The 24,974-nt window shown below is 36.5% G+C and overlaps 2 protein-coding genes across 3 annotated transcripts; both read left to right on the top strand.

The window, feature by feature from the left end:
• Window positions 1-1,757: 1,757 nt before the first annotated feature.
• On the top strand, window positions 1,758-24,200 carry LOC127659153 (COP9 signalosome complex subunit 8). 2 transcript variants are annotated; one of them, XM_052148823.1, is made up of 7 exons: window positions 1,758-1,874; window positions 2,308-2,378; window positions 2,480-2,528; window positions 2,622-2,754; window positions 22,543-22,650; window positions 23,253-23,315; window positions 23,779-24,200. In XM_052148823.1, the coding sequence occupies exons 1-7, from the start codon at window positions 1,803-1,805 to the stop codon at window positions 23,856-23,858; spliced, it is 576 nt and encodes a 191-aa protein (XP_052004783.1). In that variant the 5' UTR covers window positions 1,758-1,802; the 3' UTR covers window positions 23,859-24,200. The 2 variants fall into 2 exon arrangements, with proteins under 2 accessions (XP_052004783.1, XP_052004782.1); XM_052148822.1 differs by having other exon boundaries at window positions 1,785-1,874; window positions 2,263-2,378.
• LOC127659152 (E3 ubiquitin-protein ligase TRIM63-like) lies at window positions 18,500-20,049 on the top strand. The gene has a single exon (XM_052148821.1). It carries the CDS (start codon window positions 18,614-18,616, stop codon window positions 19,649-19,651), a length of 1,038 nt encoding a protein of 345 aa, XP_052004781.1. The 5' UTR covers window positions 18,500-18,613; the 3' UTR covers window positions 19,652-20,049.
• Window positions 24,201-24,974: the final 774 nt, after the last annotated feature.

Genomic DNA, 24,974 nt, shown 5'->3' on the forward strand with positions numbered 1-24,974 from the left:
ATTTGAGAATAAAGCTAAAGGAGCATTTGTGAGGTCAAGGCATAAATGGTTGGAAGAAGGAGAATAGAACTCAAAATATTTTTTCAATTTGGAAAAGAGAAATACTGAATCTTTAAAGAAAATGTAATGCTTGGTTTATTAGAGATTTATCTTTGACTGAATATTGCTATCAAAGGCTGAAGGGTTGTCATTATTAGTTTATACAACAATGGTTTTAGGTGCTCCAAATTCAATTATTAGGCAAGTTAATAAGAAAATGTATACTTTTATTTGGAAGAAAAGGCCACATAACGTAAATAGAGGTATATTAGGTCATCCATTTCATCAAGGTGGTTTAAATGCTATTGACTTTTAATTTTCTAATACTATCTATAAAATTAAAGGGATTCAGAATTGTATCAAATCTAATAACAAATTGTGGTATTATATACCAAATTTAGTTTTTAACAAAATTGGTGGTATTAAGTTTCTCCTCAGTTGCAACTTTGATATTAATAAAATCCCCATTAAACTGTTTTTCATAGACAAGCTTTGTTATCCTGGTTGCTGGTGTACAAACACAATTTCTCTCCCCACAGATGTTTGATTTGGAATAATAAAAATATTAAATATAAGAATAAAACACTTTTTTACATTAGTTTAGATGTAATAATATATTATAGTTGCTTTGTCATGATGGTCAATTACTTTCATATGGAGAAATTCTAGATAAATTCAAACTTCCAATATCTGCAAAGGATTACGTAGTTGTTTTTGACGCCATACCTTCTCAATTGTTGCATGTTGCTGATACTGTTGATTTGAATATAACTATTGACCTCGATTTAAAATTAGATTGTATAAGTATTGTTGATAAATAATATATCTGCCTTTTAGAGACCCCCAGCTAAAGGTTTCTGGAATTCACACTTCCAGGACATTGAGTGGGAAGAGGCTTTTGTGGTTTCCAGGAGTTACTGTGTCATCAATAAGATTCGAGAGATTTCATTTTAAATTATTCATTGTATTTATCCAGTAAATCAGGTTATAAAAAGATTTAAGAAATATATTCATTTGAAATGTGTGTTTTGTAATTTGAATGAAGAGAGTATTTGTCATCTTTTTTTAAATGTATTTGCACTAAATTGTTCTGGTGTGATTTTAAGGTCTTTTTAAGGAGATTTCTGGATACGATATTACTCTGGAGGACAAAAATATCAATATTTTTTATGCTAAGCCTTAAGTTCTTAATTTGTTTATTATTTTAGGGAAACATCACATTCATAAATGTCGATGGTCAAAAAATACACATAGTTTTGTACAATTTAAGTTTGAGCTTTGTCAGTATCTTAAATCTTCAATGTGGAGGGTGTTAGGAACACCAAAGCAAAAAAGAATATAGATTGTTGTAAAGCCTTGAAATATTACCCTTTTTAAGGATTTTTGTATTTATTTGTAATTAGAGATATGTTTTTTATTTGAATGCCCCGTGTATATAGTTATTAATTTTTATTTGTATTTTGTTATTTATTATATTTATGTTTTTGTAATAATCTGAATTAATATTATTGTTATTTTTTTTAAATTTTCTTTTAATTATTGTTATTATCATTTTGTATTTGATTATTGTGTGATTTGATACTAAATAAATAAATAATAAAGAAAAAAACAGTCTCCACAGTTGTGCTGGTGTGAGAACGCAAATCGGTGTTGTTTGCATTGCACTCCAGTCCAGCAGGCGGCAGTGTGGCGTCGCAGAGCCAACGTTGAAGCGGTTTGTTTTCATTAGCTGTTAGCCGTTAGCATTGAAGCTTCTGAGAAAGATGCCCGTGTCTGTCATGATTGCTGAACTTGATGAAAAGCTGCTGCTGCAGTTCGAAACTCAGGAGCTGGAGGTAAAAACCGACAGACAAACGAGAGGTGGATCTTTTTTTGCAATTTTTCTTCAGTTTTATAGTGAGGTTTAGTACCTAATGCAGAAGAGTTCTTACTAGAGCTGACAGGGAAATTTAACTACACATGTAAAGCTATACTGGTTTATTTTATTGATTAAACTGTATTATTAAGACTACAGAAGATATACGATTGTAAAATTGACTTTTAGACCTACGTATTTCAATGTTGTCGTGCTCGAGAGACATCCTTAATGTGTAAAGGTGAAATGATGTGTGTGGAAGCTCGTGTAGTTTTAATATATTCCTTTGGGCAGAATCGTGTATTGCACATGAAAGTATTTAAACATGGCTTTACGTGACTGTCTCCGTGTGTATTCATATACTGTAGGCTATGCCATCTTCTTTTTATGCAACATGTTATATTGCATCTCAGGCTCCTGGTGGCATTGCAACGCCTCAAGTGTATTCACAGTTATTGGTACTCTATCTACTGCACAATGACATGTGAGTATATTCACATATAATTAAATTATTGTTCATTTAAATTCATATTAAAAGTTGTTATAAATCAAATCATAAATCATATTCCTTATTCCTTCATACAGGAACAATGGCAGATATCTTTGGAAGCGGATACCCCAAGCAATCAAGACAGTGAGTTTTGTTTCTGTACAATTTTTGTTTCTAATTACTTATGTGTAAGGCAAAAATCTAATTTATAGCTCTGATTGAGTTATGGTCTTGTAGGCAAACCCTGAGTTGGCAGCTATATGGGCTGTAGGACAGCGTATATGGCAGCGAGACTTCCCAGGGATCTACACTGCTATTGCTGTTCACCAGTGGTCTGAAAGCATTCTTCCTGTGATGGAAGCCTTGCGAGGTACTGTGATCATATAACTTGAGGTTTATGCTGTAGGTTTTTTATGCAGTACTCGTACTGTATGAGCAATTCATTTTCATTGGTTATTTACTTTAACGTGGGCACAGGTGAACAAATCTGTTTCCTTTATTATGACCCGTTTGCTGGTTGTTTGGTGTTTCGAGAGGGGATGAGTAGTGGGAAAGCTAACTTTCTGTTGACCGTATTTGAACGTGTAATGTATTTACATTACATGATTCATATGCCTCATCACAATAAAACATAACTCAAGAAAGGCAACGGCTTTGCATTTCGTTGAAAATAAGAGTGGTCGCAAACGAGTCAAGGAAATTTTCCCAGTACGAGCCTCTCTGTGGCTACTGGATGTCATTAATATTAGTCAACAGAAATTGCTTCACCTTCAATGGAATTCCATACATGCGCCACACTGGAATGCAATCGTGGATTGCGAGAGGAAAAGCAGACACAAGATTCACAGCATTAGAAGTGGTATGTGAACCAGATTATTATTTTTATTTGTTTGTTGCTTGTCCAATGGAGATACTATAGCCTCAGTATGATATGTGTACCGTTGATCTGATGATGTTTGGATGAATTGCAGTAGACTGGAAATTCAGAGTTTATGAGGTGTGCTGTGACTGGACACACCGTGCTGTGATTTGCACAATGTGTCATTCATGTGATTTAGATGGACTGGTGTTGGAAGCTGTATGTGCGGTTGAATTGCGTTTTATGAGGTAAAATGGAGGAAGATGAGGCTGCTGTGGTTATTGAACGCAAAAGGGAGCATAAGCTCACATCAAAGGCTTGGGAAGCAAAAGTTGAATTGCTGCAAAAGGAATGTAAATCCAAATGAATAAAATGAAAAAATCGATGAAAGAGCTCATGAAGAATAATGAAAATTCATCCAAGCTTTATTCACTGTTGGAAATACTGAAGCTTTTGTAAGATGATTCCACTGTGTTGCATAAAGGTGTTTTTTGTACCTTTTGAAGTACCTTTTGAGGAACAAATGAAGCAAAATTAATGGTTTGACTCAGTTTCCCAGTACAATAAAGGTTTTGTGGAAGATGTGGAATGAATTTAGAATATCAAAGAGAAAATCACTGACTCAAACTAGATTCTGCACAAAGTAATGAACTTCTTCTGTCTTCTCTTTCTGAGATTGATGGAACACAGATAATGAACATGGCTGTTCAGCCAGGGCTTTCTCTCTCTTATGATTAATTGCCTGTTGATGCAACCTCTGCTTGGGCAAATTCACAGAATGTTCCAAATCAAAGTGAGGAATGTAATATGGTGAATTTTGAGTATCTTGCGGATGAGATAAAACCAACTGATAGTATCTCAAATGTATGCAGCAAGAAATCAAAAGGACCTCTTCTTATGGTTCATAATCTAGTAGGCCATCTACATCATATGCTCGTTTTCAAGCTGAGGCTGAAATGGTGGCTCAGTTAACAAATGTTACAACAGAAGTATGCAGTGGAAGAAGAAGAAGGAACAAATTGAGCTTCAAACTAAAATAGCTGCATCCAGGGCTACAGTTAATGTGTACAGGTGTGCTGAATCAGAACAAAGTGTACAATTGAAAGTGAAGGAGTCAAAAACAGAGAATACTGGAATGATTTCCTCTAATCCTACTGCAGAAATAGCTGTGGCTTCAGTTCAAGATGACACACATGCTGTCACAGTGTCTGCCTGTTAACCATTCATCACAAGCTGTGAGAAGGAATGAAAGGCTCATAAATAATTCTCAGCTTCACTCTGTGCTACAACAAATTAGTTCAATAATTACATCATTACAGTCAACTGCACCAATAAATGTACAGCCACCTGGCAACTGCAGCAGTGAAAATTTACCTGTTTCAAGACAATCATCAATTAATAGGGAACAAGGAAACCTACTGCATCATTTTGAAAAACAAAATTAAATTGCTGCCATGATAGTACTGTACAACAACATAGTACCTCATCACTTACTTAAAGAGAAATTACATACTTTGATGGAGATCCTTTGCAATATCAATACTTCATACGCTCATTTGAGGAGGTTATGGGAAAAAAGGCAAATGGGCAAATGGTGACTGTTTTTATATTCTTGAGCAATATACCCAAGGTCAACATAAAGAGCTAGTCAGAATCTGTCAGCATATGCCTGAATTCAGAATGGTTGTACATCTGTGCGGCACTTCCTCATCTCCAAGTTGTTCTAATTACGTGCTTGGGAAATGTGTAGGGGATCACAGAGATCGGTTTAATTCTAGGACTGCAGATGTCATCCAGAATCACTTTTATGTAGATGATTGCCTTACTTCAGTGCCCACAGAATCTGATGCTGTACAGTTATATAAGGAACTCCTTGCAATGTGTGCTTAAGGTGGATTCCATTTGACCAAATGGATGAACAACAGTCATGTTGAGTGTTATACCAGAAGAAGACAAGTGAAAAGAGGTAAAGGACTTAGACTGGAACCATGATATAATTCCGGTGGAAAGAGCATTAGGTGTACATTGGTATACTGAATCAGACACCTTTAAATTCAAGGTAGTGGTTAAAGATGGACCTTTTACCCAAAGAGGGATTCTTTCTGTGATCTGTGCCATCTACGATCCTCTTGGAGTTTTGTCTCCAGTAGGTATGCTCAAAGATGGACAAACTGGCTAGAAGATCTCCATGGCTTGGAGAAATTTGAGACAAAAAGATGTTTAAAACCTGTAGAGTTTGGAGAAGATATGTCTGCTCAGTTGCACCATTTCTCAGATGTCAGTGAGGAGGTTACGTGTTGTGTCTTACCTGCTTCTCCATAACCATCAACAGATTGCATGATCTGCTTTCTTGCTGAGTAATGCTCAAGTAGCACCACTGAAATGTACCACCATTCCCTGCATGGAGTTTACAGCTGTTATGGAAAAGAGATCTAAAGATGGAATTGCAAGATTCATTTTTTTGGACTGACAGCACTGCGGTGCTGAAATATATAAAAATTGAGTCCTCAAGATTTAAGTGCTTTGTTGCTAACAAAGTGTCTGAGATATTGAGAGCATTCAACATCACTCAATGGAGGTACATATATTCTTAAAATAATCCAGCTGATCTTGCCTCAAGAGGGCTATAGGAGGATCTTTTACTTAAGGATCAGACGTAGGAATCTGGCCCTCCCTTTCTTATTAGACCACAGGAGGAGTGGCCAAACAGCCCAACTGGGTTACAAAAGGTTACAGGTTCAAATTCAGGAGGGATCTACTCCTGTAACACTTCTTATTAATTACTATTCATCGTGGATGCATCTACGGAAAGCTGTGGCTTGGATCCTGAGGCTGAAAATAATACTGCTGGACCTTGGTAAAAAAGAAAACAATTGAAAGAGACTCTTGACTGTTATGAATTGAACCAGTGTCAATTAGAAGCTATTATTGATGAAAAAATTTACAAGTTATGATCCAGTTTGGATAAAATCTATCATTCATTTGATGAGGTAGAGGAAAGAGAACTGGAGATCATACTTTTCTCAAAGGATGGGGTTCCTAGAGGAATTGTCAACTTTACAAAGTGGTGAATAAGTTAAGCGGAGTAGTTATTTGTATAGTCTCAGTCCAAAACTTCAGTCAGGTGATTTAAGAATGCATGGACATCTTGAGAATGTAGTCATGCATGAAGAAACCAAGCACCGGTTAGTATTGGCAAACCATATGCATCTGATCTGCTTTTGAAACATATTCACAATGAAATTGGACACAGCGGATTAAATTACAGGCTGGCAAAGCTCTGTCAAAGATATTGGATTCTAGGAGCCAGTTCTGCCATATGGAGAATTTTATCCAGATGATGGTGCCAGCTGATGGCAAATATTCCTTTTAATTAGAGTTTACTAAATACTAAATACTAAATATACTAGTATTACTAAATACTAAAATATTGAACCATATTTTAAGTTCAAGTTCGCACTTTCACTGGCTTCATCTATCCTCTGCTCTTCCGCGTTTGTCACTTCTCACCGGAGCTTACACTACGCCTACGCCATATGCCGGAACTTGACACTCTTGTTAACGTGTGGACTGCCGTTACCGGAAGCCAATGATTATAGTTTATAAAGTTATAAATATGGATATGTTTCTTACAAAACCGCATCGCTTTGCTTCAGAAGGCCTTTATTAACACCCTGGAGCAGTATGGATTACTTTTTTGATGGATGGATGTGCTTTTTTAGGCTAAATCTAAGGTACTATTCATTCCGTTTATTATCTTGGGTCAACGGCACCGGCGCGTCCTGCTGGATATTTTTGTCATTACAGTGGAAACAATTTAAAATACTGCGTCATTTTTGGGTATACAGATGTACAAGTGTAAGACATCATTAGAGACTATAAAGGGTCTACTTTTATATTTGTACACTCACAATAACAACAAAATCTTGTGCTTTTGTAAAATAAAGAAAATAAAAAGGGTGAGATTTCAGCAGTCTCTGTGTTCACGAGCATATTTCTGAAACACGTCACAAAAATTAACTGAAACATATGTCTAAAGAAAGCTTAAAATGTCTACTTTTAAATAAAATAATTCAAATTTAAAACAAATATTCTTCTGCAATGCAATCTGTATGAAACAAAGCGATGTACAGTTTCTTCTGGCTCAACTCATTAAAGCTAATGTGATCACACCCACCAGCAGAGCGCGCCATTCATACGCTAATGTGCTGAGACGATCAACGCAAATGTACACGTCCCCGACGGTGAGGTTTAATGTAAACACAACACAGCTCAACTTTTCTGCGTGTTTGTAACGATGCACAGGCGATGAAACTCCAGGGTAGTAAGGAAGAGTTAACATTTTCCTCAAAAGAAGAGTGGGACTGATGAATGTTTGTATTTTGAAGAGAGACTTGGTCCAGCCGAGGATACAATTTCAGAGGAGTAAGTCATTTAGTTTTCATTAGTTGACATGCTATTTTATATAAACATGTACATATTTTACTAGTGGGACTGTTTCCAGACTTGCCAGCCAGGATTCAGTGTATTGACATTTGAAATATGACTCCTAATAAGCAAGTTTTAGTTACATTTAAATGCTTTTTCGGCTAAAGCAGGTATTTAAATTGTATGCTGTATAATATAAATATGGTTTGTAATATGATATAAAAATAATATGAATGTTTAGATTATAATTTATATAGTGTTTATAATGCCTCATTATCAACAACAAAGCTTGTGCTTGCGAATATGGGTTCAGGTGGTAAATGAGTAAAATGCACTTTAAATATACCCATATTAGAAAATCTGCATATTATAATGATTTCTGAAGGATCATGTGACACTGAGGACTGCAGTAATGATGTTGAAAATTCAGCTTTGATCACAAATTGCCTTTTACAATATATTTAAATTGTAAAAAGTGTTTAGAATATCAATATTGTATTTTGGATCAAATAAATCCAGTCTTGGTGAGCAGAAGAGACTTCTTTTAAAGGTAGTGTAGGTCTAAAATTAAGTAAAGTCTTTATGTAAAGAAAATGTGTAGTCAGATTTCTTCGTTTAACTTAAAACTTGATTTTGATCATTAAGTCTCCTCACAGTCATTCTCTATCCCTCATTGATAGGCCCAGGGGAGGGGTCTTTTGTCTCTCATGTGTGAATTACCTCAATATCCATGATCATTCACGCCTCCTCCCATATTACCTTTCAACGCTAAAATTGTCTTACAAAAGTTAAATTACTATATTGTTTTGTATGAATGAGTGATCAGGATGATTTTCACATCATTGTGTAGCAAAAACTCTAGGCTACAAGATGCAGTTCTCAAAAGGCTTGTGGACAAATATTTAGTATGTGTTATATGGCCTTATTTCAATGACTTAAAATTTTAGTTTTTTAAAAAACCATGCATAAATGTTATTTTCAAAAAATTACAAACCTGTACACACAGGTTGCTCTCATATTATTGTAGCCCATTTTGTGCTGAATACAGTGTTATCAGACTTCAGCCATTAATATGTTTTTAAGCAACTGAAAAATCACAAATGTCAAGGCATGTCAAAACTTCTCCAGGGCCCAAAATACCCTCAGACCCCAGAGGGTTAAGCTTGGAAGAGCCAAGATTTTTTTTTTATATAACTCAGATTGTGTTTGGCTGAAAGAAGAAAGTCATATACAACTAGTTATGTTCTTGCTCGCATGATGTCTTGGACTGTCTAGTTAGCAGCAACCACTTCATGAGTGTGTCGTTGCTTTCGGCCAATGACAAAAATAGAAAAACATTACACATTTCTGGTGCTGTTTTTTGATCGTTTCGGCAGTCTACAGCCCACCCTTAATGTTTGCAACACACACTCTGCCCCCATGTTGCTTTTAATCAATGCACAAATTAGATTTTTTTTTATTTAAAAACCATGTTTCTAAAATATTTGATTGGGTAGGCAAGACTCACGTTTGGGTGGGCTCAGCCTACCACTTCCTATGCCTACATCTGGCTCCGGTTGTAATGATGTATTTTGCAGTTGTCAACAACATCATCTCACACGGATTAATTTTGGCACTAATAGTGTTGCCATATAAATGCATAATTCTGAGTTCCCAGGGAGTGAACAGCTCCGAATAGAATTTTCGAGTTGCCAACTCGTAATTACGGTAATGACAACATGGCATGAATGCAGCTAAATTCATCTGAATATGACTGCCTCCAGCAATACACCAAATGCCTATTTTTTGTTTTTGCACCCTTGGCTCCGCCCACTGGTGCTCACATTTATGGGGCTTTTCCACTGTACGGCACAGCTCGACTCTGTTAGCTTTTAGGGGGTTTTCCTCTGTGTATAGTACCTGGTACCTAGTACTTTTGTTTTAGTACCACCTTGGTCGAGGTTCCAAGTGAGCCAAAACTACACTAAATGTGATGTCAAAACCCTGCAGATTACTGATTGGTCAGAGACAATCGTTACTACCGGCATCACTGGATTTGCGACACAGGACATCAACCCACCAGTTTTAAAGTTAGCAACAGCAATAGCAGTGTCATTTTTTCACGCGACTTTCGAGTTGTAAAAAGATATCTGTTTGCAAAACCACGCTGTGGTCAATAAACAAGGTGCAGACATTCCTCTCGTTAGTGACAAACGAAACAACGAAAAAGTCTTTCAGGAAGTGTCTCAGCTTTTGGCGACACACGGCTACCACCGGACCTACCAACAGTGTAGGGAAAACTTAAAAGTGACTACAGAACAATCAAGGACTACAACAGCCAGAGTGATTAAAACAGAAGAAAGTGGAAGTGGTTCAAGCAAATGGATGCTCTCTATAGCAATAGATGGGCGAGCAATGGGAGGGAGAGTGCCCTGGACTCAGCAACGGCGTTATTGGAGTCCACGATGGAGGATGGTACGTTTTGTACTTTAACTCTATATTCTGCTTGAAAGCTTCACTTTATTTAGTTGATAAACTACTGGAAAGCTTGCTTCTAAAACAACCAGGCCAATTTAACTGTTACACTTGTGTAAAATTACCATGCAACAACTGCTTTATGCAGCACAATGAGCTAGTAGCTAACAGCTAGCGGTTGTGTTATTGTTTATTGTTAGTAATGTTTGTATCGCGTTTAATACTAAACTGCATTGGAAAAGAAAGCTCAAAAATGTAAAGCGAGCAGAGTCGAGTCAAACCGTAAGGTGCAGTGGAAAAGTGCCAATAGTCGCAGGTGAAGAGGAGATAAGGCCTGTCATGGGAGATTAATCTACAGTAAAGGGTAAGGACACATGACACTTTCATGTGCCTATCTGGATTTAAATGTTTTTCTACACTAGATGAAAGGCATTGACTGTTATCATGCATCTTGCACCATTTTTAAAAGACGCAATATCAAGTTCGAAGCTCTGTATAGGAGACCTCCATTTTGTTTCATTCAGCTGCACAGTGTTCTGTTGTTTTGAAGGCGTCTTGGACTGTTTTTTCACCAATTTGTGCTATTTTTATTTTTTACTTTTGTAAGCATGCACAATATTGACGTAGTTGATTAGTTTATGCATTTCAGGCGATTAGCGCCACTTTTTAAGAGTGGTACAAGCACAACTTTTAAAAACGTGTCTCATTCAGCTGCTGCTACTCACTGGGAAAAATACATGCAGTCCTATGTGCAAACAAACACGGATGATGTGAGGTGTGAGGTCTCTGTTTTGTCCTGTTGAAACCGGTTGAAGGACACAACCTCACCATAGACAGTATTATATTTGTGTATTCAGAACATTTCAGTGTGGATTGTATGTTTTTGGCTAATTTCAGAGTGGATTGCTTGTGAACCAGTCACAGTATGATTCAAGCTTTGCAAAGGAACTGAAAGATGTGGTAGTTAAACACTACCAGACCTGTGAGGAAATGGTTTAATTCACGAATGTTTCAAATGTCATGACTGTTTGATATTTGCTGTAATGTAAATGTATCAACATGAGTGAACATGTTGATACATTTAGATGAAATGGGTTTTCTGTATGTCTTAACCTTGAAATGTTGTTTTATAAATTATAATGTGAATTAGAGGTCGACCGACATATCGGTTTTGCAACACCAATAATTTTCCCTGAATGTGTCCCTTTGTGTCTGGTGCTGGAGCGGCTGGAAGGACGTGCTGTCATTACAGTACAGTATGATAGCGGCCTCTAGAGGCCAAATAAAAACTATCACTAATGCCTTGTGGTGTTTTTTTTTGTCATGTGAGACTGCACGCTGAATGCAGCGGAACACTGCATAGAGCTGAACAAAGCAGATTTAAAACACCAACAACTAAAAGGTTTGTATACAGTACATGTTGACATATCATTATAAAGTAATTAATTTCTTAACTAGATGCTGCATTAATAGAGAACAGCGGTATGTTTGCAGACCAGGCTGAGAGGACGCTAACATTGAAGCTAACCTCAAGCGGTTAGAACAATGTGACAAAAAACACACAAGTCCTACCCAAATGTTTAAAAAACAATTATTACCATCTATGTGCATTAGTTTATATCAGTCACGTTTATACTTTAGCCAGCTAAGTTGTATATTTAAAGGTAGTGAGATTTGAGAAAAACATCTTCATGCAGTCAAGAGAAAGGCATAAATCAGAAACGCATCTGATTTTAATAAATTTTTTATCCTTTTTGGTCATTTTGATTAGATAATCATCAAGTGATCGTGTGTGTAACCAGTTTCTTTGAGAATTTAAACGAGCGTAACAGTGCAAATGTCTTGCAACTAAATTTAACAGAAAGATCTGAATCCTTTAAAGTCCAGATGCAAGTGGAAACATTTAAAAAAAGAAAAATCTAAAATAAAACACTTTTACTTTTTTCTTTTCTACTGAAGACTTGAAGAGTGGAATTACTGTTAATTCTGCTGATACATTATCCAGTATACTAGTTAATAATAATGTGTTTCTTTATAAGCTATACATTTATATTGAAATAATGTGTGGTTAGAGGTTTGTGTTTCTTTACATATTAAATAGTACTCCCAATTAGTTCCACATAATAATATAAAGATATTCTAAAGTGAATATGCAAAAAAACACTGGTATCGGATCGGGATCGGTATTGGCCGATACTAAGATTTCCGGTAACGGAAGAGAAAAAGTGGTATCGGTGCATCCCTACTTTAAATGTTGTTTTTTCATTCAGTATCAATTTTGAAAACTATCGGCCAATTAATCGGTTATGGGCTTGTCTTCCCAAATCGGTATTGGCAAAATCCTATATTGGTTGACCTCTAATGTGAATCTTGTTCATTTTCTGATTGAGTTTCAAATATGGCTGTATTTGAGGGACTGCAGGAAGTTAGCCAATCAGAACAGTGGTTGTTTACTTTGAAGTCTTAAAGGGCCAGAGAGCTTTAAACTGAGCTTTCAAACAGACGGCCAGAGTAAAAAGATAATTTATTATTGAATAATGATTGTTTTGGTGGAAAGAAAAACTTTACTGACATTACAAGTGGACCTCAGGGAAGATATTAAAATTATATTTACATTTACATTTATGCATTTGGCAGATGCTTTTATCCAAAGCGACTTACAGTGCACTTATTACAGGGACAATCCCCCCGGAGCAACCTGGAGTTAAGGGCCTTGCTCAAGGGCCCAACAGTGGCAATCTTGGTGGTGCTGGGGCTTGAACACCTGACCTTCTGGTCAGTAACCCTGAGCCACCACTGCCCATAATTATATATAATTATATAAAATTATATATATTAAGAGTACGTATTATAAGAGTATTCTAAAAATAATATACAATATATGTCTTTATTATTCATTTCTTTAGCAGTAAAGTTATAATAGATAGATGGTTACACACTAAACTAATTAAGATGTACATTACTGTGCTATAAAATCGGTACATTTTAAACAACTTGAGATGAGTATACATTGTAAACAGAAAGACTGCTAAAAGGATAAATGATTCAGTAGCTTGTGCATTTTTGTGACAAATTAAATTAGAAAACAGTGGCACATACATATTAGTAAACCTGTTACAGTAACTGGACAGTGCAGAGGCATCGTGAACGGATAACACTCAAGTATTGTTCGATTCATAGACTGAAGCAATGCTGTCCTGTGTGACAGTGGCTGTGTGGACTGAACAGCATTATTTCTCCAGCTGGAATACGGAGTACCGGAGTACTTCTTTTCTGTGTTTAGGACGTGACAATATGACTTGAGGATGAAAATACAAATATTTTTTGTTGGCTTACTGTAAATTTACAAAACTTTGATTTAATCGGTGGGGTTAAAAGTTGACTTAATGTTTGTAAATGTTACATTTGATGATTTATGATGAAAAAGTTTAAGAAAATATAAAAGTTAATTTAAAAATAATTTATAGATATTTTCTATAATTTCAAATCTTTCTGTAATTTACCAGCTTTACCAATGCTGCCTGAAAAAATCTGGGATTTGGTCAAAAGAGGGTCTCCAAAGGTTCTTCTTTCCATTATTGTGTATATCTTAATTTTTAGACATAAGCTTTCTATAAAAGTATAATGTCAGGTTATGTGGCCTTTGGATAATAATTAAAAGTGACAAAACATGTAAAATCCAATATTGTATTTTAGTTATGAAACTATGAAAAAGTATTTTTTAACTCCGATGTTTTGTGAGATTCCACTCAAGCTGCATCAATAAATTATAGTAACTGTATAAGATCGCAGATGTAAACTACAGTGTTATGAAGTGGCATTCAACTGATCTCATTGTATAGTCAGGATATTACTGATGTAAAAAAACAGCACCATCACTATTTGAGAAAAGTCATTTTTGATCAAATCTAGACAGGCCCCATTTCCAGCAGCTATCACTCCAACACCTTATCCTTTAGTAATCATGTTAAATTGCTAATTTGGTACTAGAAAATCACTTGCCATTATATCGAACACAGCTGAAAGGTATTTGGTTCATTAAATGATGCTGAACATTGTCTTGGTGTTTGTTTTTGAGTAACCACAGTATGCAATAGACTGGCATGTCTTAAGGTAACTATTGGGTCAAAAATGGCAAAAAAGAAACGGTTTCTCTAGAAACTCATAAGTCAATCAATGTTTTGAGGAATGAAGGCTATACAATGCTTGAAATTGCTAAAAAACTGAAGATTTCATATAAAGGTGTACGCTACAGTCTTAGACAAAGGACAACTGGCTTTAACAAGGACAGAATGTGATGTGAAAGGCCAGATGTACAACTAAACAAGAGAATAAGTACATCAGAGTCCCTAGGTTGAGAAATAAACACCTCACGTGTCCTCAACTGACAGCTTCATTGAATTCTACCTGCTCAACACCAGTTTCATGTACATTATTAAAGAGAAGACTCAGCGGTGCCGGCCTTATGGGAAGAAGTGAAAAGAAAAAGCCACTTTTGGAACAGAAAAACTAAAAGAAAAGGTTAGAGTGGGCAAAGGAGGATGTTTTGATGAGAACTCTTTGAAGTAGTTTAAGAAGTGAAAGTTTTTTCAAATTGCAATAGTAATCTTTCACATTATTAATGTCCTGACTATACATTGTGATCAGTTGAATGCCACTTTGGTGAATAAAAGTACCAATTTCTTTCCATAAGAGCAAACTCTGTACATTATTCCAAACCTTTGGCCACCAGTGTATATTTTCTTTATTGAAGCAAAAAAGTTATCCAACACCTATATCAACCATATGAAAAACAAACTGCCCCCTTAAACTTAATAGCTGGTTGTGCCACCTTTAGCAGCAACAACTGCAACCAAATGCTTCTGATAACTGGAGATCAGTCTTACACAATGCTGTGGTGGAATTTTGGCCAATTGTTCTTTGCAGAACTGCTTTAATTCAGCCACATTGGAGGGTTTTCGAGCATGAACTGCCTGGTCCTATCACAGCATTTCCATCGGGTTCAAGTCAGGACTTTGAGTAGGCCACTCCAAAACTTTAATCTAGCTTCTTTTGAGCCATTCAGAGGTGAACTTACTCCTATACTTTAGGTTAGTGTTGTCAAAAGTACCGACTTCGGTACCAAGTCGGTACTGAAATGTTAAAAATGTGACGCTTTGAGCGCTGTTGAGCTGAATAAACACCTTTGATTGGCCATTGTGTTCACGCGCTCATCGGATATGTATGTGATATGTATGTGTCTTCCAAACAGTTCCACTTTCAACTCATCAGTCCACAGAACATTCTCACAAAAGGTTTGAGGATCATTAAGGTGTGTTTTGACAAAATTCAGAGGAGCCTTAATGATGTTCTGTGTTAGCAGCGATTTTTGTCTCACCACTCTTCCTTGATAGCATTTTTGACCAGTGTCTTTATGATAGTGGAATCAAGAACAGTGAACTTTATTGATGTGAGAGAGGCCTGCAGTTCCTTGGATGTTGTTCTTGGCTTTTTTGTGAATTTATGGAATAGTCGTCGCTGTGCTCTTGGAAGATTTTTGGAAGGTCACAAACACTAACTACCATTTAACTGAGCTGACAGGATTTATTGTCCCTGATATCTTTCCTGCTAAAACTACTTATTGTTAAAATGTTTTAGCAACATAAAAAACTCCACAGGAAGTGGTGAAGTCATGCAGTCAGTGACGGACAGATATGATTGTTTACACGGCTGGTCCATGTGGTAATTAATTATGTCGGGCAGGAAATCCAAATGTGGGATCAAAGGATCGTAAAGGATGACCCCAAGAAGGTGACATACAAAGTATGCAGGCAAACTATCACCTGTCATTCATCGACCTTAAACATGGGCTATCATTTAAAACATGTAAGTAGCCTAACATTAGCCAATAAGCATGGCCGCTCGCTCTACATAAAAAAGATAAATATGCGCTATTAGGCTTATCCATTCTTGGAGAGTGGGGAAGTTAAATCAGTACATTGATTACTGCATGTTTAACGTAATGTGCATTTCTCTCTATAAATTAACAAAATGTTTAGACAGTCTCCTTCCTGGTTTTTCTGACACATTCAGAATCATTACCACTTTTGCCGGTGTCACTGCATTTCGCTTTGTGCATGCACTTTTAAAATTAATATTTTAAAGGTTCATTATTACGGTTTAGTATTTCTCTGTAATATAGAACAGTGTTAGCAATGTTACTTATATCATTCTTTCTCAGCCCTAGAACTCAAACCATTTTCTGATTTTCTGAATAAAGAACCCTTATACAAGTGCAAAGAACCATTTCAGCACAAAAGGGTTCTCCAGGATGATATGGTTCTAAATTGAATGATTAAGGTCAGTAAAGAACCTTTGAAGAACAATCTTTTTTAGAGTGTATATCTTCTACATAAGTCAACATCTCCAAGGCATTCAGTGAAATTGTTTCAATGTGCCATACAAGCATTTATTCTTAAGTCTGTGCTTTATGGGGAAATTATTTAAATTATGTGCTTCTTTTCTCTTTTAATGCAGTGTTTATCTTTAGATTTCTTTGGGCCCAGTAGTTGAATCAGTATGAATATAAAATCTACTCTCATTACATGAACCACTCTGGATTTGTTTAGTAGTATGACAAACCACAGTAATCAGAATCATTTACAGAGAAAGTTGATCTGCATCAATAACATAGTCATCAAATAAATAAGTAGAACAAGTAGTATTAACTTGTAAAAACAAACAAACTAATTTTTCATTATACATCTCAGGCAACAAGGTCTCAAAGTCACATTCAAGAACGGTTGCATTTCAAGGAAACTATAAGGTCTTTCATTTCTTTTCTGTGCTTGCTAAAAGAAACTAATCAGCTATAGCAGCTCTGCACCAAGCAAACTGCTGCACAGGATAAAAGGAGAAAGGAATCTAATTGTGCTCTTGGAGTTGCCAAACAGATGCAATACACATATTACAACAGGAGAGAGTGTACTACCAGCATTGTCTGTATAATGTAGTGCTGGGCTGAATTACTCTGATAAAATATTTTAACGTTTTAAGTAAAGGTATAGGATTAACATACAGATTTAATATTTCTTTCCTAAATTTACCAGGCACAGAGAAGATTTCCCTAATGTATTCTTTGACAGTCAAATTTGGTCAGTGTCAAGAACATTGCTTCTGTGTGTATAACTTGTTACAGATAACTTATGTTTGGTTCTGGTTGATTAACTTTCTCTCAGCAAGAATAAAACCTGGGCAATAGACCTTTGAAAGGAGATTGATGGCAATTTAAATTTACTCTGGGAAGTGCCATGTGTCTTGCTCTCAGGTTGCACTTCAAGTGATTCATGACTATACTTAGCACATACTCAGCATATTCTAGGACCAAGTGTGAATACTTAGAAAAATGGCTGCTATTAGATGAAGGGGTACAGTTATTAGTGCGTAAGTTACTTTTAAGTCTTAGTTTTCTCTTGAAGTGTATAATTATTATTTTTTGTTTTGTTTTTTTAAACCTCTTCTCTGTATGTAATATTGTAATCTCATGGCTCAAACTAAAACACAACATTCATTTGATCCCCACGTACCAACACCTGACCCACCCAGGCCAAGGTTAAAAATAATCCTTTGCATGTGTTCATGGGTTCCCTGTGTACTGTTTTTTCAGGACATTGATAGTTGTTTGTGATTTCACCAACAAATTACTCAATTACTTAAGAACATTTGATTGAGTCTGTACAAGTCTTGGGTTTGTATGTTACTTTTGAGAAATATAAAACCGAGGATGACGGAGTATTTTGTTATTATTAGATACATTGAATAAACGTGGTTATCATTCTTATTATAAGTTAATAATGTAAATTGAGTAACGGTAATGTGGAATAATACATTTTGAGATCAGGAAAATACAAATTAATAAGATGAATATTAGTCCTTTATTTTTACATAAAGAATTGTTGTAGGTAACTGGGCATAGTTTTTGAGATGAAAATGACAACTAAATCTATTAGTGTACAATTTGTTATTTTCATCTTGTGGGAAAACCTGTTAAGTAACAAGTCTATGCTTGTTCAGCAAGAGAAATTGGCAATAATAATTCAAAGAGTGTTTTGAAACAGACAGGGGTTTGTTTTCTTCAAACAGACATTGCATTTCCCAACACATGACACTTGTTTGTCCCTGCTCAAATAGTTCACCACTTAAATCTCACTCTACATTGAAGAGTAACAGTGTTATGGTATCATCATGACACAACACATGGATCCAAATGGGTGGGGGCTTTTGCTTTTCCAAAAATGAATCTTGAAAACAAGTGGATAGGAATTTGTGCTCTGATTGGTTGGAGAAATCGCATGTCCCCCACTGGCCAAGGGTTGTATAAAGACCAGGGCCACTGTGCCTCAGAACAAAACTGGTGACTGCAGGACTCAATTACAGACCTGTTTTTTAAACAACCAAGTGCTACAGCAACTAAAGAGACACAGAAAAAGGTGACAAAGCCATTACAGACATGGAAATTCAGCGAACTGCCTCCTTGTTGGGGACTCCTGGTTCCATGGAGAGCCTTGAGAAACAACTGAGCTGTCCGATCTGTTTGGAAATGTTCACCAAACCAGTTGTGATCCTGCCCTGTCAACATAACCTGTGCCGAGGATGTGCTAGTGACCTTTATGACTCTCGAAACCCTTATCGTTTCTCTGGTGGTGTCTTCCGGTGCCCTACTTGTCGTTTTGAAGTGGTTCTTGATCGTCACGGTGTACATGGACTTCAAAGAAATCTTCTAGTGGAGAACATAATTGACATATACAAACAGCAACAAGAGGGTGGTGGTGGTGGTGGAACCTTAGAAACTTCCATAAAACCCAAGAGCTCCAAAGAGCCAATGTGCCAAGAGCATGAGGATGAGAAGATCAACATCTACTGCGTGACCCACCAAATTCCCACTTGCTCCATGTGTAAGGTATTTGGCCAGCACAAAGACTGTGAGGTGTCACCACTCACTAATATCTACCAGGCTCAAAAAGGAGAGCTGAGTAATGCTATTGATACTCTTGTGGCAGAGAATGGTCGCCTTCAGGCTCTGCTCAACCAGATGGAGGATGCCTGCACAGCCATTCAGGAAAACTCTCAGCATGCCAAGCAAAAGCTTGGTGAACGATTTGATTCTCTGTATGCAGCCTTGGAAGAGCGTAAGAATACCCTCTTGGAACGTATTGGTAAGGAGCAGGATGAGAAGGTAGCTGCACTCAGAAGTCTGGCCAGGCGTTATGGAGACCATCTTCAAACAGCTACAGAGTTGACAGAGACGGCAGTGCGTGCCCTGGAGCAAAGTGGTGCTGCCGAGTTCTTACAAGCCTCCAAGAACCTGATTGCACAGACAAAGGACACAGCTAAAAGTTCGCTGGCTGAAGAAAGGCCTGAGCCATGCTTTGAGAGAATGGACCATTTCACTCTAGATACAGAACATGTGGAGACTTTGTTGTCCAAGATGGACTTTGGGGGAGATGATGATGAGGAATATGAAGATGCTGAGGATGAAGAGGAGTGAATCCTGAAGGGAAAGTGTCAGACTTGAATGCTGAATAAATAAGATGTAAGGAAGGACAAGCTCAAGAAGGCTAAAGAACCAGAGACCCTAACAATGACAATAGGTTTCTTAAGTTTTAATGTTTGTATATCGCTGCTAAGCAGTGTCAGCATTTCAACTCATATGATCATATGAATATTTCAGAGTAACATTTTATTTAGGTGCCATTTTTATACTTTTGTATTTTAGTTAATAATCTTCTGTTGTCCCTTTCATAGTTATCTTTTAACTTTTTACATTATACTGAGAACGAGAAATGACAGCGAAGTTATGTTATCTCATTTCGCAATATGTGATTCTGTATGTTCTGTTTACTCAAAATGAATGCTCTAATTTTAAAATAAAATTTTAAAATATTATATATATATATTTTTTGGAACTTTCAAAGTGTACTCGCTGGTTAAAGCAAAGCAGTCTTTGCTCTCAACTTCCTTCTCTGGTTAAAGGCACATTCTATTTTTAAAAGGTAACAGGATGAGATATGGCTGGGGGGACAGATCTCATTCTCCTTGTCATTGCCTTGCTCAGCAGCTATTGCTGACTATTATAGAGGGACAAGTCTAGTGAGAAATCAGAAACTAGGAGTCAGTTTGGCTAGTTTGGATCACTGTTGCTAAAAATAAACAAGCAACATACAAAAAAATTATAAAAAATAAATCCCCTTGAGCTGATCAAGTCCTCTTGTTACTCAGGAGGTGTTAAGACCAAATATATTTCACACATTGAAACTTGATTTCTTCTTGTAGAGGTCATCCTTTCAAATGCCATGTTCTTGTCTGACTGTTCGTTCCATACAGCCCCCCTGTTAGCTGTTAGTAAACCGAGAGTGTTGCTAAGAGTGTTGCTATTTGCTAAAAGTGTCTCTTAGGAGTGAATCACACTAAGCTTTTATTATTACAAAAAAAGTCATATTTGGTTTTGGCAAATTATTATTATTATTTTCTGCTACCTTCTTTGATCTTATGTTGGTGGACAATGTTACTTTTAAAAATTTTTTTTTAGCCTTAATGGAATTAGTTGTAGTTGATGTATATTTGAGTGATCAGAAGTGTAGTCACCAAGAGCCAGACATTTATATAAAGACAAAAAGTCTGGTCCATGTTTGCAGCTCATTCTGTTGAAGAACCATCTGACCAGCATATACAACAGTCAACCACATTTTGCTCTGTTTTAACAACATTTTAGTGGCGGGTACATTTGAAATCAGTGATACCACAATAAAAACGCATTCTAATAATGACACACCAGTCTCTGTGACCGGTTGTATAGACAACATGTGCATAGATTTGAATCAGAATCAGAATTTCTTTCCATCCAAATGTAAAAGCACAGATTATTTGATAGACATATCACAGAAACCAAAGCTGATTGAAGCTGCAAGCAGCGATGAACGGGCCCTCACCTTTTTTAGCACTTAAATGTTGTTAAGAGTGTATCACAGTGTAAAACATGTAATTTTCTGTTGCCAATAGGTGGCGCTATGACTAACTGAATATTGGCAAGTAGGTGTATTCAGGCCAGAACTCTTATAAAACATGTAAAGTTTGGAGCAGATTGGACATTTTATGTTTGAGTTATAACATGGCGTTCATGGCGAAACATCGAAATTTGTCAGGACGCCACAGACACGGCATTCAAAGAAAACTCAAAGGCGTTGCAATTTAGCATTGCCAAGGCCTTTAGATTAGACTGACCGAATATGATATTGATCTGATTTAATCTGTAGGAGGAGTTCTGGCCTGGAAAATGTCAAAAACTGAGTAAAAATTTAAGAGAAACATCACAATGGCTGACTTCTTGTTGGGTTTAAGATATGGTTCTAAGAGACTTATTTGTACGTGTTGCATATGTTACATATGCCTGTGAAACGTAGTAACGGTAACGTGCTCAACAAGCCACGTGATATGATGTGTGTATTGATGTTCTCAGATGCAGAGGCAACTGAGATTCATTGAGACACTACACGAGGACTTGGAGCACATTGGGAATTGGGCATTTCAAATTGGATTGAAAAAGGATTATCAGTTCCCCAAAAAACACTTAATAGTTCAGTATCCATAAATCAGTAGCATTCAGTATCATACATAATGAAAATTCTTACCATTTTTGTGTGCAATATGCATCAGATGGTAGGGAAAAGACTGTTGGTGGTCCTACTGAAGCTGAAACTATCTAAAGTGTGCTAAAAACAGTATGTTCAAAAACACCATTCAATATAGACTGCAGCAACTGTTCATTCAACATATTTGAGTAATTTATTTCAACAAAATGTGTAATGCCTTTGAAACACAGAAGTTTAATTTTACAATAGTATTATATTTCCCTGAAAAACACTATGCGAGAACACGTTTAAACATGGTTTAAGATGCCTTCTGTGTGTAGATTTAAAAGTGCACAAAGTATTTTTTTTTCTCTTGAAAACACAAGATATACAACTAACAACATTTAAAAAAAATGACACTTGCATGGGAGATAGCAATCATATCAGTGTCCTAGACAAAAGTATTTCATTCTACATAAGGGTGTTGACCCATGATGGCTGCCGGTTGAGATAAGAGGACCAGCTGAATACCACTTGCTTTATCTTGGTAACTCCCCTATTATCAGACACTTTCAGTTGCAGAATAATTACATTTTAGGGATATTCCTCAGACAGGACACTTTCACAGTACATACTGTGCTTTTCGATGCTTGGGTGAAAACCATGGTGCAAAGTGTTAAATGTTACAGATTGTAGGCTGAAAGGAAGCAGTTTGCTGCTTTGATGGGAAATGAACACCTTTTGAAAGTCTCTTATGCCTTGGATACATTCTCTTGCATTCTGTGAGTTTTCTTGTTTGTGTTTCTTCTAGAGTCCACCCGTAGGAGGGCATATGGGCTAGTAGCACAAGCTTACACCTCAATCAGTGCAGAGGACTTTGCTGCCTTTGTGGGATACTCTGTAGAAGAAGCAGTGAAAGGTACATAACAGCATATGGTGTGAGACAAGTCTGCTATTAAATGTTTGAGTGCCAGTAGCTTGCTCTAGTGTTACACATTTATAAGGTTATGAATGCACTCAATAACATTTCTGCCTAATGTAACCTGCTCTTTAATTTGAGTCACTTTGAACCTGAAAAACGATTTAAATTGTATGCATTGAAGTAAAAAGGAAAACATTTAATTGATTATATCAGCCATTATTTAAATGATTTTATCTCAGCAGCAGTTTTGTGTAGAAACATATTTACATTAGAAATAATTTAATAACATCATAAGAAAGCTAGGACATTCCTTGTTACTTATTGCATAAAATTAATGTTTTTCAATTAATGGAACTGTTCACATACATATATAAATGTTTTCAGTTTATTGTATTTAATTTTTTTCCCTCCAGTGTTTCTTATATAGTTTTCTCTCCCATATGCTTCTCATTGCCCAGTGTTTGCCATTTTTATGCATGTTGTCTGTTCTACTCCTCGTTTCATATATTTTGAAGGAGTGCATTTGAATAGTCCGCAATTCTCCCAATAATATACAACATTTGATTAAAGTATGAAAATCACATTCTCATTTGCTCAAGGTGTAGTCAGCCATGGGTGGCAGGCAGATCCCAACACCAGGATGATCATGCCACAGAAACCAGGTGGGGGCACTGTTTCAATTCTTTTTACCAATAAGACTAAATGTTTCTTCCTCTGACGTATCACTCTTTAAGGTTTTATTCATAGCCTCTCCAAAAAAAAACTTGTTCCATCGGGTTGACATATCTGCATGGTTATGTCATAACAGGCATGTGAACTTGCTCTCACAGTCTCTACAGACTCTTTGTTTAGAAAATGACAAAGCTTTCTAATCACAGTTCTGCCATTGCTGTCCTTTGCCATTCTTTCTTTGCTCTGCTCAATGAGTTGTGTTTTTAAGGCAAACAGCTTTTAATGTGTTCGCCAGTAACTGTTGAGCACCATTTTATGAGACACATTTATTCCAAAGGAACATGAACGAGCAGGATTGTTTACATTGTGTCTTTGTGTTATAAAACGGATCGTAAAGGACAGAAGGAATCCCCTCTTTTCTCATGTTTCTCTTCTGCCTTTCCCTGTCCGCAGATCCGCCCCCGGTCTCGCTGGTTCCAAACGAACAACAACTGGCCAGACTTACCGACTACGTGGCTTTTCTTGAAAACTGATAAGCACTCCACCATCTCCAACCCTCTACCCCACCACCTCTCAGATACTCTGTTTTAGGAGGAAACTCAGATACTCTGTTTTGTTTTTTCATCTTGTGTCCAGGACTCTCACAAAAACTTGGCCGTCCTGCCCAGTGATGGAACCTCCATGTATCTCTTTATTGTTTTGTTTCTTGAACTAATTTTGTAACCATAATGTTATAGGACAAGATTTCCAAATAGTTTTACTTGTACAAATTTGATACCCGCTTTGGAGTGTGACACTGTTGTCAAAACTGTAAATTATAATTTTTCTTCATATATAAATCACAATAGCCACATATTAAATGGGACTTATGTTTATGAGCGCTGTTTGTGTTGTTTTAATATTACAAGTGAAAATGTGTCCTTTCTGCAACACTTGGTACATCAGACCACATGTGAGAGGGAACAGATCAATATTTAATTAATTCTTTTGGGATGGCATGAGGGTGAGTAAATGATGAGAGAATTAAAATTTTTGGATGAACTAACCCTTTAACTTTGAGAGCAATTTACAGGAATGTGAATCTTTGTCAGTGGTATTATTATGACCCGGTTTAGAGTCAGGCCGCAACAGAGAAGAGATTGAGACTTGTTTTGGTGGTTTGACTTGCAGGTGGTTTATTTTGTAAAAGCGGGAACACAAGCTTCAGAAGCCGACAAGGCCAAAATAATAAACAAAACCCCAGCTTACCCATCCCCATAACTTACCGGACAAATGAAAACAAAAGAAAATACACAGAACTTCCCTAACTCCCTATATAATATAAAACAGCCAAAAATATATACATAAAATATGTGCCTACTTTTCCCAAACACCCAACCTGTGTGCTAGCCCATTTACAAATATAACAATATATACACAACGTTTCGGTTAACAAATCCAAAGGAGAATGCAAAAGTCATAATCACAAAGTATAACAAAAGTTAAAACACAACTGGCAAACAGAACTAAATGGCAGAAGGACAAGCACATGAGAAACACAATCGAGAACAAAAGTCCTTTTAAATGACAGCTGACTAGCACCAATCCGGAAGGTGACACCAATCAGAACAACTACACACTTGCAAACAGAGACAGAGCAGCTTTGTGAT

This window comes from Xyrauchen texanus, chromosome 18 (genome assembly GCF_025860055.1).
Source record: "Xyrauchen texanus isolate HMW12.3.18 chromosome 18, RBS_HiC_50CHRs, whole genome shotgun sequence".
NCBI classification, from domain to species: Eukaryota; Metazoa; Chordata; class Actinopteri; order Cypriniformes; family Catostomidae; genus Xyrauchen; species Xyrauchen texanus.